This window comes from Schistocerca cancellata, chromosome 12, assembly GCF_023864275.1.
Source record: "Schistocerca cancellata isolate TAMUIC-IGC-003103 chromosome 12, iqSchCanc2.1, whole genome shotgun sequence".
Classification (NCBI taxonomy): domain Eukaryota; kingdom Metazoa; phylum Arthropoda; class Insecta; order Orthoptera; family Acrididae; genus Schistocerca; species Schistocerca cancellata.
Genome location: NC_064637.1, coordinates 47444869 through 47461941, shown reverse-complemented (window position 1 = coordinate 47461941; position 17073 = coordinate 47444869). Strand labels below are relative to the sequence as shown.

General features: G+C 40.0%; 1 protein-coding gene across 1 annotated transcript in view; it reads left to right on the top strand.

The window, feature by feature from the left end:
• LOC126109440 (uncharacterized) overlaps window positions 1–17073 on the top strand; it is an 841290-nt gene that overhangs the window by 625908 nt on the left and 198309 nt on the right. Inside the window, exons 10-11 of the mRNA XM_049914471.1 lie at window positions 2721–2842; window positions 11053–11241. Coding sequence (XP_049770428.1) covers window positions 2721–2842; window positions 11053–11241 — 311 coding nt within the window. The remainder of the gene's footprint in view (window positions 1–2720; window positions 2843–11052; window positions 11242–17073) is intronic.

Below are 17073 nucleotides of genomic sequence, written 5' to 3'. Positions count from 1 at the left end.
AGAAAAACAGTGTCTAGAAACACCTTAAATCAGAGGAACACATTGCCCACCAACTGGAAATTTCTGCTGATTCTCAGTGGAAGCAATAATTTGTTGAATGCTCAAACAGAGCCAGAAGAAGAAAACAAAGACCATTTTGGAGAAAAAAACAAAGCTGTGGAAGTTTTTGCAAAGGCAAACATTCCAGTCAAAAAGCTCTCCAATCACCCCGTGTTTTTAATTTTTAGTTTCAAAGTGCTAAGCTTTGCCCTCGGGCACATAGCAAGACAGTTTTTTTTTTCAAATTTGCATGTCTAATCATTTAAATGTCACCAAAAATAGATGCAAATTTTTCAGGTCCCTTCTTATAACATTGGAGCTTATTTTCTTTCATAATCTACATATACATGCATACCCTGCAAACTGAACCATCATACAGCGCATGGCGGAGGGTACCGTGTACAACTGCTAGTCCTAGCCTCTCCTATTGCACTTGCAAATAGAACAAGGGAAGAAAAGCTGTCTAAAAGCCTCTGTATGAGGCATGATTTCTTCCACGTTATCTTCATGGTCTGTACACGAAATGTATGTTGGCAGCAAGTAGAGTTGTTCTGCAGTAAGCACGAAATGTTTGTTTTCTAAATGTGCACAACAGTGCCTTGCAGAAACGGCATAATCCTCCCTCCAAGGATTCCCATTAGAGTTCAAGAAGCATCTCCATAATACTTGCAGGTTGATCGAACATACCATTCACAAATCTAGTAACCCGCCTCCGTATTACTTCGATGTCTTCCTTTAATCGTCTGTTATTTAAAAGAAATAGTGTTGCTCCATGAGCTTTACAATTTGCATGTCATAGTCAGGTACCATGCTTTTGCGCTTCATCCGGTGGGTGTTTCTGGTGTGTAGTTTTACATGACAGTGAAATGTGGACAGTTGAAAAGAGGAAAAATACTTGGGTGGTATTCAAACGTGGTTGTGGAGAAAAAATGTTGAATGTTAAATGCATTGACAGAACGAGAAATAAAGAAGTGTTTGTAACAATTGGAGAGGAAGGAAAGGTAGTGGAAATGGTAAGAATGAGGGAAACATCTTGGTTGGGAGATACAGCATGAAGAAACTGCGTCTGACTCAGAGCTATAGAAAGGAAGACTACAGGAAAGGGAGGGAAAGTAAGAAAACGGTTTGGGATGCTAGCTGACATTAGAAATTCACAAAGTTAGCAGCAGATTAAAGGAGAGATGAAGGACAAAGGAAAGGTGAGAGGGTCTAGTGGAGACCAGTAGTAAGACAAATATACTGAAGAAGAAGTTGGCTGCCACCAGGTCATTGAGCCAGTTTACAGCGTTATTAAGATGGTATTGTTTATGAAATATTTCCCATCCAGGAATTCTTAGCTATGTGAGAAGCTGAACTTCTCTAGGAGCAAGGTTTGGACTACATTATACTTGATCAGAGATTTATCATCCATTATTATTATTATTATTATTATTATTATTATGTTGTGGCACTCGTTCTGAAAGGCAAGATGCAACTTAGTTGTAATGTAGGCTGCAGCATTCACAGTGGTTCCATGTTCAGCAGAGTGCACCAATAACACACCATGTCTATTCCAGAACACTGTCGCAAGCACTTTCCTAGCAACTTGACTCACTTTGAATTTTTTTCGTACTGGGGAATCATCATGTTTTCACTTCATAGATGCCTGCTCAGTTTTGGGTGTGTAGTGGTATGTTCATGACTCATCACCAGTGCTGATTCATTTCAGAAAGTCATGTCATCATGGGCTGGCCTTTGTGGTTGCCTGTCAGGTTCTTAGGCACCAGGTGAGGGCTAACTTACGAAATTTCAACACGCCACGAACAGTATCATATACCGCACCATGGGAAATATTGAACCACTGCGATAAGGTTTGTAGTTGCACACGCTGGTTGTTCAAAATTGCTGCCTCAATGTCTCTGACATTCTATGGGTTGCCGTTGTTACCGGTCACGTGGAGCGTGGGAAACCAGTAAGGTTAACACGCCCCTCTTGGAAGAATACACACCACCTGGAGACAAACATTCGTCCCCATACGTGCCACGCATGTCCCTGTGAATTTCACTCTGTTTTATGTCCTTTGGCCCACAAATATCGAATTATGCTTCGTGTGCACCATGTTTGTTTCATAGTTCAGGCTCCTCTTGCTAGAGTAGTACATGAAAACAAAATATGCTCTGTAGTGCAAACTTCGAAGTCTCTCATAGTGAAATTTCAACCTTCCCGCAGCAATACCAGTGGAGAAAAAAATTATTTTGTGTTTCTTTGCGATCCTCCATCATATTAGCTGAGCCTTGCCTGTTTACCACATTACTTAGTATTTATAACATTTATGTGTTATTTGATAACTTCCATGTACGACATGAACACCAAAAATATAACTAATATTGTTCTGATCCAAACTGTGAGGAGTTAAAGACTCACTTTATAGTTGTTAACAACAAGCCTACCAATAATTTTGCATTTATTGACAACTTCCTTCTTTCATAATGATCTGTGTGCTTTTGGGGCATTAAGCCTTAACCTACATTTCTTAAGCTTCATTTAATAAACAACTCGTTTCACTTGTTATCTTACCATAAATGATTGTTTCTTGTTGAAAAGTTGGGATTGAAATAATTAAATAAAATAAATCCACAACACTTTTATTACCGAACAGTGAGCATTGCACAATTTTTGAGTGTGTATTATTTTTATAACAGATGAAACAGACCACCACCCTGGTCCAGCAATTGCAGCACTCATGAAGCTATCGTTTGATGAAGAGCATCGCCACGCCATGTGCCACCTAGGTGGACTGCTTGCTGTTGCGGAACTCATCCAGGTAATTCAGGTGTTTAGTTTCTCGTGTGTGTTCTTCTCGCAGTCAGGAAGGTGAATGCAACCTTATTGGCATTATTGTTTCGAGTTAATGCTCCCAAGCCTCTTTCAGAAAGGAGCAAATTGCGCAGTGTTGTCTCATCTAGAATATTGTTAGGAATAATGTAATTATGGCTTTAGTCATTATGAAATAGAAGTAATTGAAGGCTTGTACTGAGTGATTACACAGTTCAGTATCGCAGATATTGCAGCGTGCGATAACACAGTCTTGGTTTTCTTTGTTTTATGTGTGGGCCAATGTTATCCTGTTATGCTCTTAATTTTTTTTTTGTAGCAATGCACCAAGTTATTTCAAAGTATGATGCTATAGTATTTTTAATTGTAAGAACGAAAAAAAAAACCTCGCGTGTCATTTTTTTGACATACTCTCCCTGACATTGAATGCATGTATTCCACTGATCCTGGGTGCATAGATACCATGATGAAAGAAATCTTTTGGCTGTGTGTATAGCTTGTCATGCACTACAGTTTTCACCTCTTTGTCACCCCCATTGCTTCTTTGAGTGCAGCAAACAGCTGGAAGTCACTAGGAATGGGGTCTGGTAAATAAAGATGATCTACCAGACACTGAAATTTAATTTTCTGAATAGCCTCAGCTGTCTTAGAGGCTGTATGCATTTGGGCATTGTCATACTGTAGCAATATGCCTGAAATCAGAAGTTTTTGTTGTTTACTCCTAATTGTAGGGTGAAATTTGAATGCACCAAAATTACTCCATGTGCACCCTAGAGGAAAATGAGCACAGACTTTTCCAGCAGACTGTTGATTGCGGAATTTTTTTCATTTCAGCAATGAGCTGTGGTGCCATTGCGTGCTTGACATTTTTGTTTCTGGTTTGTGATAGTGGATCCATGTCTCATCACCTGTAACAGTTGCAGTGTTACATGGCTTTATGCTTAATTACAGACTTACTATTTTATCAGTTGATTTGTTTTCACCACGTAACGCCCGCGGTTTACGTCCTCCTTCACTGCTGAGTGATGTATCACTTTTCGTTCTGATGCCGCAACTCTTCCTTTCCTATACCTTTACTACTTTTTATCTATATAAATGATGAACTATTGGTTTTGCCGTTTAACAACTTTTTAATAACTATGGAAGTATTACAGGCATCGGGTCCCACCTAATGTGTCACCAGCCTATACGTTTTAGATGAACCTTTCAAGACTCGATCGATCTGTTTACAAAGAGAAAGCAGACTATCTCTTCTTTTGATGTTGTCCAACAACGACCTAGGAAGCTCGACGCGCTTGCGGCCCAGGCTCTTCCATGGCTCGCGGTAGTTTGCAGCATTCGTTTTATTCCTTGCCCACTTGCCGCTATGTCAAACTTTCATGGTGATCGTTGGGCAACGTCTTCCATGTTATCTGCAACATAAATAAACTTTCTTCCCACAAAATTTCCGAAAACCCAAAAACAGACTTAAAGAACATAATAATAATAACTGTTCTTACAATTATTTGTATAAGTCTTGGTCGATTTAATGAGGGGTGGGACAGGCCTAAGCCTTGTGACACCACACAGTTTTTCCCAGAAATGCATCATCTTCGACGTGGAAACAATGCAAAAGTTCTTTCAGTGTGGCAGTCATCTGATGTGGCACTCATCTTGCAGACACATGACTGAAATGCAGTACATCGTGAACAGTATTCTGAAGTAAATCAGTACTAATCTTCAGTCTTGTGGCTGTTTGATTCAGAATTATGCATCTGCTCTACTTTACAATCTCTTCCACTGACACATTGTTCTGTCCGTCACTACAAAGTGAGCCTACCTTCACAGAAGTTAAACTGATTTTAAACTCCCTACACCATTTGTACACTTGCTGCAAAGACAAACATGAATCATCGTACTGTGCTGTCCTTCTGTAATGAATTTCGATTGGTTTGACCCCTTCACCACCCAACAAAAACATCGCAGATCACTGCTCAGTCACAGTGCTTGTTGACAGAAGGTCAGCCATCTTGTTGTGGATGCTGTTGTCTTCTCTCTGCCACCTGTCGGTCACTTTCTGAACCCCAGAGAAAATTACTATCTACCAACTCCATCATACAACTTTATGAACTTTTATGAAACTTTAAAGTCTTCATTTGAATCAACCTTGTATCCTGATGATGGCAGCTATCTGACTTAACCACTTTCTGCCACACACAAACGGTTCCCTACTCCAGATGGAAACCTGCAACTTCCAGGAACTGAAATTTGTCCTGAAACTGTTTTACAATAGATGTGTGGAGAGAAATATGCAAGCACAGCCCAAAAATCCTAAGTCCAAGCCATATCTTCAAGTAAATTAGATTGAGTTCATTATTAATGAAAAAGGTTTAGTAATTTTATATGTTTTAAAAGAAGATATATTGTTTAAAAGTATTAATATATTCCAGTCATGTCAACTGTAAATTTTCTGTTATTATTGTAAGGATCACCTCCATTCTCCCCACGAGTGACGTGGTTAAGCATTGATTGTCTTTTATATGAGAATTCTACTGATGTAAACTTTGTAAGCGTGTGCAGAGATTTTATTGTTTGTCTGTAAAGTATTTTGTGCATGCTGTCCGTTGTAAGATATTGTCAGCTGTTAATTCCAAACCACCTTTTTGCAGTGCTGCCTCACCTTATTTGACATATTATGAAATAATGTGAAAAATGAGTTGTACTGAGAAAATGCAGAGGATATACGATGTGCTGAAGAGCGCATGCTCCTTGTTAGGTCACATACAGTAATGCAATAGCATAGGGAGAATATATGAATATGTTTCTAAATGTTCATGGAAGTGTAACACATATAAATGTGAGATGCTGTCAACGGTTTCATTGTCCTGATAACAGATTCAGTTTATGGCATAAGTTGTGCATGAACAGTATTATTTTAATGTAAACTGCAAGGAAGTGGAGCTCATTTTCTTTTGCTTCATAAACTACAACCAGTGATAGTGTATACAAAACTACTTTCTACAGTCAGTGATAATGATGAATCAAAAATTGTTGCAGCATTTCTGTTGGGGTGTCTAGTATGATAAAAAAAATTATTATTAGGTTAAATATATTTCAATTCTTTCAATTTAAATCTGTGTTTCATACTAGAATGTCGCGTTCCAAGTTTGGCACAGCTTTGCAACAGGAGACATGAAAGCAGTCGAAGACGTCCGTCTTCTGGTCGGCTCCTGATCGTTGTCAGAAGGAGGCTAGTTTTTGATTACGCAAAAACTTCTATTACTTGGAAAAGAACAACCCAGATTTCTTTATGTAATCAGTATGAATTTTATAATTACCTAAGGGACCTTTAACAATGAACAGTAAAAAAAATTGCATTTGCAAATGAAATCATTAATAAATGGGGCAGCTATGAGATGTATAGAAGACAAGGGGCGGCCTTCTGTACACGACCAGGATGCCGCAGTATTCTCTGCTGTAGTAGAGGCTGTTTGACATTTATAAAAATAATATGGCATGGAGGTTAAAAAAGTATAAAGGAAAAGAATATAATAAGAAATCTGGTAAACACTAAATATATTCAAACAATTCTCACAAGCAATTAGGGCTTATTTATAGAGTACTTTTCTAACTGTATGGTGCAATCAGATTTCAGCCTGCCCTGTGCTGTCTCCTTGGTTTACGTTTTTGTCACAAATTACAGTCATTACTTTTCTCCTTCGTTAAAGGCAATTCTTGCACTGTTCAACACCTTCATAAAAATAATTTGCCGATTTACAGTTTCGAACATAAATTACTTGAATTTTATTAATTAATAATGTTGTCTGCACGCTGGCAAGACCGCTCACTTTTCTAGCTTAAAGTCGACCTTCTTTACGTTTTCACAATACAAGCAGAAGAAGTACATTAAAATCTGAAGATCTACCAAAGTTTTTTTTTTTACTGTCATCTTTTATTAGATCAAAGCGGAACGTCAGTTCAGCTTCTGTTAAAATGTTTCTTTGACTACGCAATTGATGTATTAGCATCTGCGCTAGATGCGCATCTTTACAGTTACGTAAATTATATAAAACAAATGTCTTATGCCTTTCCAAGGGTACTCACAGCTTTCATACTACAGAAATCCCAATAATATTACAGGTGCCCTTGATCCTCTCGTATACGATTCCAGCCTATTGCCCTTCAGGTACTATACCTGTGGAACACTTAAAACTGCCCTCAATGACTGCCATTTAACTACCAATATGCCAGTTAAGTAAGCTTTGTAGAATAGTTCTGGAGCCAGCTGCAGTCATTCTTTGTACTGGGAATCCACAATTTAGTGGTGCAAACTGAAACTTGCTTGAAATGCAGGGCAAACGTGATTAATCAACATATTCACCACTTGCGTACTGCAACCAATAAACCACTGTTGATTAGAAGTGATTTCAGGTTATCTTTATATTATAAGTATTACAAGAATGGCCAGGATGGAAGAAACAAACAAAAATTTTGGAACTGGCAACCATTCAACCTGCACATGAATGATGAAGATTAAAAGGAAAATTTATTTGAGCCTGCTGCTCCAGTTAGTGAAACCTTCCCCTTTTTGGTCCTGAAAGTTTGGCATGTGGCACTGGTATTCTTTAAGTTGTTCTACATTGGACACCATCCACAAATGTTTGCTCCTGTGACTACAAATTTTCTTCCTGCTGAGCAGTCTTTCTGAACAACCACTAATTTAAAATTAACATTTCTCAGTGAGTCAGTGGCTGTAAGTTGCATCCATTATCAATTACTGTACTTTACATTTCATACAGCACTGACAATATAAGCAAACTGAATGACAACAATATGTTGTCCTCTTGGCTACCTACAGCTGAACCAGCAAAATTTTACAGATTTGAATTTATAGATGTATCAGGGTGTATACGACCTGGGACAGCTGAGAAAAAACCCGGGAATTTTTTCACCCGGGAAAAACCCGGGAATTGTTTAGACTTCCGGGAACTTTTCATTGTTGTAGTTTTCAGTTACATTTTTGGCATTTTGGCTGGTAAGAACCGATACTCTAACAAAGGATATTACTGTATCCCGCTACTGCAGAATTATTCTGCAGTGACAAAGCTTGAACAAGAGAAAAAAAGGAAACAGAAATGAAACTTAAGTTGCAAAGGAAGTGCGCCATATACAACAACAAAACACAGTGCTCAGATGAGCGTCTGCCAGCAGCAAAGTGTGTCAAAGGTTTTAGAAAGACTAGGCAATGCTTCATAACAACAAATTGCCTCCGATGAGCGTGGCGTGACAACTGTTTAAATTAGATTAGTTTGAGCAGTTGCGGGCGGGCTCTTGGGCATGCGCAGTTGCTTCTGGTTACAGAAGTGTGGCTGGGTGCCACTATCTAGTATGTAGTATTGTCCTGGTTCAGAAATTAGTAGATCAGGGGCTGATGCACAGAGGACAGAGCAGTCGTGAGTTGTGGTAGGGAGGTGGGTCGTCTCCATGTGACCTTTGTTTACGTTCAGTGGTTTTGTTGTTTTCTTCTTGTTTCTTGCTCTCATGTTAAATGAAAACAAAACAGATTTTTGTGGCTGGGAGCTAGCAAATGAATTAAAATACGTTCGCATAATTACGGAAGGCTAAAATATGTTATTAGTTTCAGATTTTATGTCCACCTTTCTGACAGTCAAGCATTAATCACCTTGCAGAACAATGAAGTTTTTTTGTCGGTTTGTTGAAGAGATTTGGCTTTAACTAAATCTTTTCTGCTGAGGCAGTCAATTTATTTGAAACTAAGTGTTCAATTTCACACTGTTGGCTAGTTTGAACTGTTTGCTGAATTTCAAGTACACACATGCATTTGCCATAATAAAGAACTAAACATGAGATAATACGGTACTGGTACTCCAAGAAAATTTGCATCCGAATCTGGACATACTAATGTGCACTTTAAGCCGAATTATGCATTTTAGTATGGTTCACGAAATTCTGATGCTCTTGAAGTATTTTCTAATGTCTTGTTTCTTTTATATCATAATGTAAGATCTTTTAGTGTTTTACACGTAGTAACATCAGGTTTCCTGCGTCATCATAGCTGCGCAAGTGCGGTGACACCCGTTATCTGGCGCGCTCTGGCAACTGCTGAAATGAACCTATTTCTAACAGGTTGCGGGAAAATGTTGCGATTGGTGGTTTGAAAAGCTTTCTTTCAAAGTAAATTTCCGTTTACGCAAGATGAACTATGTGCGATGAAGTTCTTAAATCACGAAGCGTTTGACTCTCATTTAAAAATCAACTCTTTGAGGATGACCATTTAGAAGAATTTCCAGCCCAGAAGATCAGACATTTACATCATTATCAAAAATTTACTGGCACATTGTGTGATGTGTCTTAAAGTGTAACATGCGCAAAAAGGATAAACATTATATGTGGAACCTTAGCTTCCCTTCCAGCTTATTAATTTTCTTATGTGAATGCTATGTATATTAATTTAAACCAGTAACTTTCCTTATTTGTGTGTTTGCGCTATTTAAGAGTGATCTTGCTATTGGCTGACTTCATCACGTGTCCTATTATGTCATCATCTGGCGAGATCATGGACATGGGCTATGACTGGCCTATAAAAGCGCATCGCAATCTCGATTTGAATGCTTCAGAAAGTGACATAATTCAGATTTATACCTTTGTAATACGAAAATATGCAGCGTACATGTTGCTGCACATCAAAGGTCATTCAAAACGCGTTTCCCCCCCTCTGAGTTCAGTTTTCTAAAAGTGCTGGGAAATTCTACGTCGGTATATAAAACCATGAACATTCAAAGGATTGATGAGTTCTACAGTGCCGAGGAAGAGTATACTGTCACTTAACACAGAAAAAGTGTATTTTCACCTGGGAGAAAATGTATTTTTAACTGGGAAATCCGGGGAAAAAGCCGGAATTTTTTTTTCCTTGTCCACGTATACACCCTGTGTATGTATACTGTAGCAGCTTTGAAAAACAACAGTACTGTAGAGCAGTAGCTAATTTAGTGTCATTGTTGAAGCTCGTGTTTCATTTGCTGTGCTGTGTTTCAAGTGTTCAATGTGAATGTATTTTGTTAGCATTAATTTGTCTCCTGGGCTAAAGCCTAGATCACAGTCATTGCCAGTTGCGGCAGTGTGTGTCTAATGCTCATAGGTTGGCAAAACATCAATTGTGCCTAGCAAATGGGATAATAGTTTCACCTAGCAGATTTCACATCTATATTGATGTGAGAAAATGACAATATTCTCCAAAATAAATCTGTGTGGGACATCAGTTGTCAATCCTTCATATATAAATGTAAGAAAACCCTTGTGTGCAGCTTTTCAGAATTATGTAAAAATGTTGACCCCAGCAACATTAGTTTAATCTGCAAATGTAAGACAACCCTGTGTTTTTCAAATGATGAGTTTGGGAAGAAATCTCATCTTATGATTGAAATAAAAGTGGTACATCAGACTATGAAGATACATAGGCTGGTCAAGTACTCAGCCTGACTTGTTTCTTACAATGACGTGTCTCTTTACAAGAAAGGTGACATATAGGTTATGTGGATACATAGATAACATGATGCCTTGCCTCAACCACTGATCTCATAGGTGAGGTCCCATACTCCGAAGAGTGTAGGGGACGATGCGGAAGACCCGCACCGCCGTACTAGGCAAGGTCCTAGTGGAGGTGGTTTGCCATTGCCTTCCTCCGACCGTAATGGGGATGAATGATGATGATGAAGACGACACCCAGTGATCTCGAGGCAGGAAAAATTCCTGACCCCACCGGCAATCGAACCTGGGACCCTGTGTGTGGGAAGCGAGAACGCTACCGCAAGACCACGAGCAAGAAGTGCCTATCAAGAGAAGTTATGGTGTAGTATAGATGTGTATTACGTGATGGCAAAGATGACAGGATTCAATAGGGAAAGCATTTAAAATGTAAATAAACTGAGAAAGTGATATCACACACAAAAATGAACTGCAAATAGAGGTGGTGACAGTGAATGTTGTTGTATATGGTACTGTTAATAAATGTAAGAAAATGAATTAGAAACAGTTTGACAGTTTCTGAAATAACAACTTTCATTACCCTGCTGCTGTGTAGAGTAATGTTTGCAGCAAGTCATACCGCAAAAACATTTCTGTACCTGAACGTGCTGAGGTATGACTAGTAAAGCGTCACTTGGAGCACACATTTGAGGGCTGTTTGTCGTTATTGTGCAGATGGACCACGAGGCCCACGGTGGAGCGACATCCGACCAGGCATGCGTGACACTCAGGCGGTTTGCCGGAATGGCGCTGACAAACCTGACGTTTGGCGACGGCGCCAACAAGGCCCTCCTGTGCTCGCTGCGGCCCTTCATGAGGGCGCTCGTCGCACAGCTGGCATCTCCCAGCGAAGACCTCCGACAGGTACTGCTGCACACGATTGTGTGATGATTTTATTTTCTATTTTGTTGTTTTTGTATCCTGTCTCAATTCTAATACATGGCAGTTTGTAGATATGTGACAAAGCTGTATATTGATGTGTATGCTTAGTTGTTTTAATTTCATGCCAACATTTAAACCAAAATTAATCTGGCATTCTTGTTGTACCTGTTGCAGAGTGATACTCAATGTGTAATCAGTTCATTTATTCTTCTTCTAGTAATACCTGTTTCTTCTTCTTTTTTCTTTTTTCCTCCAGCTTTGTATTAAAAAGAGAAGGAAACATAGCTGCTCAGACTCACAGTTTTATTTTGTCAAAAGTATGTATCAAGATAATTGCTCTCACTGTCACATGGAAATTATACTCATGTTTTATGTTGCTGCTAGTCATACAAAAGCATACTTTGTTTTCTTCTCACCGTTATACAGATTGTGATTCAGTGGTCAACTGCATCTTGGAAATTTGAGATGTAGTTTATGGTCTGTCAACATTCTGACTATATTGCCTGCTTTCTCATATTTTTATTCTAGACTATCCCATTAGACTGCACTGGAATTTCATTTACTGCAACATAGTTTGGTGCTATTATCTTAACAAGATGGGAAAAGCAAGAGATACCACAAACATTTTGTCAAAGTTTAATGTAGATTTTTGTGATGCAAGTGAAAGTAAGAAGATGAAATGAATTGATTTTACCAGTGAGGGCTTTCGTCGTTTGTCGTAGCAGATGTTGCATGGAGTAAAGATGCAGCCCCTTACTTTGCTGCTTCATTGTGACATATAAACATGCTTACTTTGTTTAATTTTATGTTTCCTCACTTACTGCTGTTTATTTCTTTGTTTACCATGTTGAGACTGCACTGTTGGTTGTGGACATAACAAACGGCAAGAGATATACTCAGTCTGTACATATAACCGAGACACCGTTTGCGATGCAGGTAAAATACGGATTTTGGGATACTGCACGAAAAGTTGGCCAGCAGTGCTTGAATGACACAGCCCACATACGCTTTCACAATATAACGTAATCTTTCAGGTACTGTAAGCTTTGTGCCACCATTTACACAACTGCACTGTTGCCTCACTGCTGATTACTATCGGCATTTCATGCTAAAGCAGTTGATATGCAGTGTTATTCATGAGTATGTATGGGGTTTTAGAAACCCCTGCACTACAGCTACCAGAGTTAACACAATAATATACATCAGTTGGTAGAGAATATTCCAATTTTCAGGTTGTTTGACATGGCTTTCCTTTATGATGTGAGTAGTATCGTAGGTGGGGAGGGGCGGGGGGTTCCAGGTCAACCAGAATCCAGGCTAATAGAAAGTCACTTTGTTTGTGGAAGAAAGAGAACCTGCATTGTTTCAGTGACTGTTATGATGGTTGAAACACATGAAGGTGAGTTTTAGCCAATGTGTCTGTGTGTTTTTTTGTTAATTTTACAGCAAGATGTTCTAAATCTTTAAGAGTCAAAGGACATGAGGAGGAGGCAGGAGTTGAGAAAAGAGTGAGGCAGAGCTGTAAAATATCATATTATTCAGTCTGTGCATGTAGCAGCCAGTATCAGAAAGTGAGGAGAAATTTGAAAAAGGAATTTGAAGTTCAAGCGAAAAAAATAAAAATTTCAAGGTTTGCCAACAGCATTGTAAGCCAGGCAGATATGGCAGGCTCACACAGAAGTACCAAATCGAATCAACGAGAAAGAAATTCCAGCACAGCTTTAAAAAAAAAAACAAAAAATAAAAAAAACTGGGGGGGGGGGGGGGTAGGTTGATAGGACGTGTCCAGAGGCACCAAGAAATAATTAGGGATTGAAGAGAAGAGGCACAGAAGGGTAAAATGTGTAAAGGAAGACCAAGGATTAAATATGTGGTGTCCCACGAGGAATGATCAAAAGTCAGGTATATGGCAGGAACATTCATTATGTTGAGTAAACATTGGCTCTAAAATGGGTACCTTAAGACCTATATGCACTTCTTTATCTGAAATACTGTGAAACAAATCTCTTCTACTGCAGGCTCTTTGTTTTCTATATTTTGGGAGGTGGTAGCATGGACCAAAACAAGAAAAAATTGTGTTGGAAACATGGGTTCTAAAGTGCATACTTTAAGAACTATGAGCACTTATTCGTCTTTGCTACTGTGGAACATATCTCTTCTACTGAACATGTGCTCATTTCCAACACAATTTTTTCTTGCGTTGGTCCATACTAACCCCTCCCAAAGTATGGAAAGCAATGATGGTGTAGTAGAAGAGATTTGTGTCACAGATTCAAGCATGAAAAGTGCATTTTAGAACTCACGTGGCTAAAATTTCTTGCTTCGAATGATCATTTGTGTTATCCCTGAATACTGGCCATTCCTCGTGGGACACACTGTATAGGAAGCAGGTTCAGCTGGATATAAGTTGCAGTAATCGTGCAGAAATAGGGTGGTTGCACAGGGTAGACAAGCATAGATAGCTGTCGCAAACCAATTTTTGAACTGAAGACTTGATGTTGTTGTTGTTGGTTGTTGTTGTTGTCGTCGCGTTGTCGTCGTCGTCGTCGTCTTCAGTCCAGAGGCTGGTTTGATGCAGCTCATCATGCTACCCTATCCTGTGCAAGCTTCTTCGTCTCCCAGTACCTACTGCAACCTACATCCTTCTGAATCTGCTTAGTGTATTCAGCTCTTGGTCTCCTTCTATGATTTTTACCCTCCACGTTGCCCTCCAATACTAAACTGGTGATCCCTTGATGACTCAGAATATGCCCCACCAACCGATCCCTTCTTCTAGTGAAGTTGTGCCACAAACTCCTCTTCTCCCCAATTCTATTCTATACCTCCTCATTAGTTACGTAATCTATCCATCTAATCTTCAGCATTCTTCTGTAGCACCACATTTTGAAAGCTTCTATTCTCTTCTTGTCTAAACTATTTATCGTTCACGTTTCACTTCCATACATGGCTATACTGCATACAAATACTTCCAGAAACGACTTCCTGACACTTAAATCTATACTCGATGTTAACAAATTTCTCTTCTTCAGAAATGCTTTCCTTGCCATTGCCAGTCTACATTTTATATCCTCTCTACTTCAACCATCATCAGTTATTTTGCCCCCCACCCCCCTCTCCCCCAAATAGCACAACTCATTTGCTACTTTAAGCGTCTCACTTCCTAATCTAATTCCCTCAGCATCACCTGATTTAATTCGACTACATTCCATTATTCTCATTTTGCTTTTGTTGATGTTCATCTTATATCCTCCTTTCAAGGCACTGTCCCTTCCGTTCAACTGCTCTTCCAGGTCGTTTGCTGTCTCTGACAGAATTACAATGTCATTGGTGAACCTCAAAGTTTTTATTTCTTCTCCATGGAGCTTAATTCCTACTCCGAACTGACTATGACTGAAAAATTCAAACCTTTTTCATTTGCTTCTCAAAAGAAATATCAGCGACACCAGTCATGAATGGTTTCAGATTGTGTAGCATTGGAGACACCAGCAGACTAATCATTCTGAAAACAACCTATGGGCTGTAGCCTAATTGTTTCTTCATAATCAGATTTATGTTTCATGAATGCTAGTCTAGCAAGAAACACTGCCAGAAAAAGTAAATAAATAAAGTAAAATAAATAAAAAAATGCAGCACCCTCAAGGAATGTGTCCAGTGCCACTAGAATATGATACACTACTGGCCATTAAAATTGCTACACCAAGAAAAATGCAGATGATAAACGGGTATTCATTGGACAAATATATTATACTAGAACTGACATGTGATTACGTTTTCACGCAATTTGGATGCTTAGATCCTGAGAAATCGGTACCCAGAACAGCTACCTCTGGCAGTAATAACGACCTTGATACACCTGGGCATTGAGTCAAACAGAGCTTGGATGGCGTGTACAGGTACAGCTGTCCATGCAGCTTCAACACGATACCACAGTTCATCAAGAGTAGTGACTGGCATATTGTGAGGAGCCAGTTGCTCGACACCATTGACCAGACGTTTTCAATTGGTGAGAGATCTGGAGAATGTGTTGGCCAGGGCAGCAGTCTAACATTTTCTGTATCCAGAAAGGCCCTTACAGGACCAGCAACATGCGGTCGTGCATTATCCTGCTGAAATGTAGGGTTTTGCAGGAATCGAATGAAGGGTAGAGCCACGGGTCGTAACACATCTGAAATGTAACGTCCACTGTTCATTAAGTGCCGCCAATGCGAACAAGAGGTGACCGAGACGTGTGACCAATGGCACCCCATACCATCACGCCGGGTGATACCCCAGTATGGCAATGACGAATACAGGCTTCCAATGTGCGTTCACTGCGATGTCGCCAAACACGGATGCGACCATCACGATGCTGTAAACAGAACCTGGATTCATCCGAAAAAATGATGTTTTGCCATTCGTGCACCCAGGTCCGTCGTTGAGTACACCATCGCTGGCACTCCTGTCTGTGATGCAGCGTCAAGAGTAAACGCAGCCATGGTCTCCGAGCTGATAGTCCACCAACGTGAGCAGCAATGTCGTGATACGATAAACCGCAATTGCGATAGGCTACAATCTGACCTTTATCAAAGTCGGAAACATGATGATACGCATTTCACCTCCTTACACGAGGCATCACAACAACGTTTCAACAGGCAATGCCGTTCAACTGCTGTTTGTGTATGAGAAATCGGTTGGAAACTTTCCTCATGTCAGCACGTTGTAGGTGTCGCCACCGGCGCCAACCTTGTGTGAATGCTCTGAAAAGCTAATCATTTGCATATCACAGCATCATCTTCCTGTCGGTTAAATTTCGCGTCTGTAGCACGTCATCTTGGTGGTGTAGCAATTTTAATGGCCAGTAGTGTACATATATACAGAGAGGTTGCAGTGTTAGTGATTCACTTATCATGGTCATCAGCAATCGGATGGTGCTCAGAAGCCCTGTCTGTGCACTCTCTACTTTGACTGTGCAATCACAAACTGTGCTGAGCTTTAGAGGTGAACAGTGTGTGAAACATTGATTCTAGGATACATTCATGTTCTCTGGTGAGTACGTATTTGTGTTGAACAGCCTCCTCCCTTTAAATGAGGCTAAACTGTGGGCCTGTGGAAAGCTGGATGGATGTATTGACAGACTGCCACGTGTTGGGCACACTGTATTGACAGTGTGTCACTGCTTGCAACATTGGTCTGAGAATCATTCCCACACCTGTAGACTAGGTTCCAGATGTCCACATAGTACAGACCCGTGTCAAGATCATTGTGTTGTATGAGCAGCAGTGGCTGACCGAACATCATCCAGGGACAAATTATGGGTACGTGTTACATCTGAAGTGTTATCAGGGATCATTGGGAACAGTCTGCTTGCAGCAGGATTTAGATCACGTGTGTCTCTGGCTAGGCTACCGCTGATATCACGACAGTGCCAAGTGTGGTTGCTTTGTGGTTCTGAAAGAGTTTACTGTAAATTGGAATGACACTCAGTTGTCTCCAGTGATGAGAGTAGGGTCTGTCTGTAAGCGAGTGATGGAGTAGACGTAGATGTATATGCCGTAGACCTGGTGAGCTGCCTGTTACAGGGTGCATTTGCCCATGATGCTTGGGTCCCATCCCTGTGTGGTGGCCATCAGTTACAACTCAAGGGCACGTTGGTATCCTGCAAGATGAAGTAACTGGTACTCACTAAATTTCACAGGCTATCTACAGCTACATATACATATGTACTCCACTAGCCACCAATCGGTGTGTGGCAGAGGGCACTATTCGCGCCAAAATCGTATTTCTCCCCCTCTGTTGCTCTCACAGATCGTGTGAAGGAAAAATGACTCTCTGAAC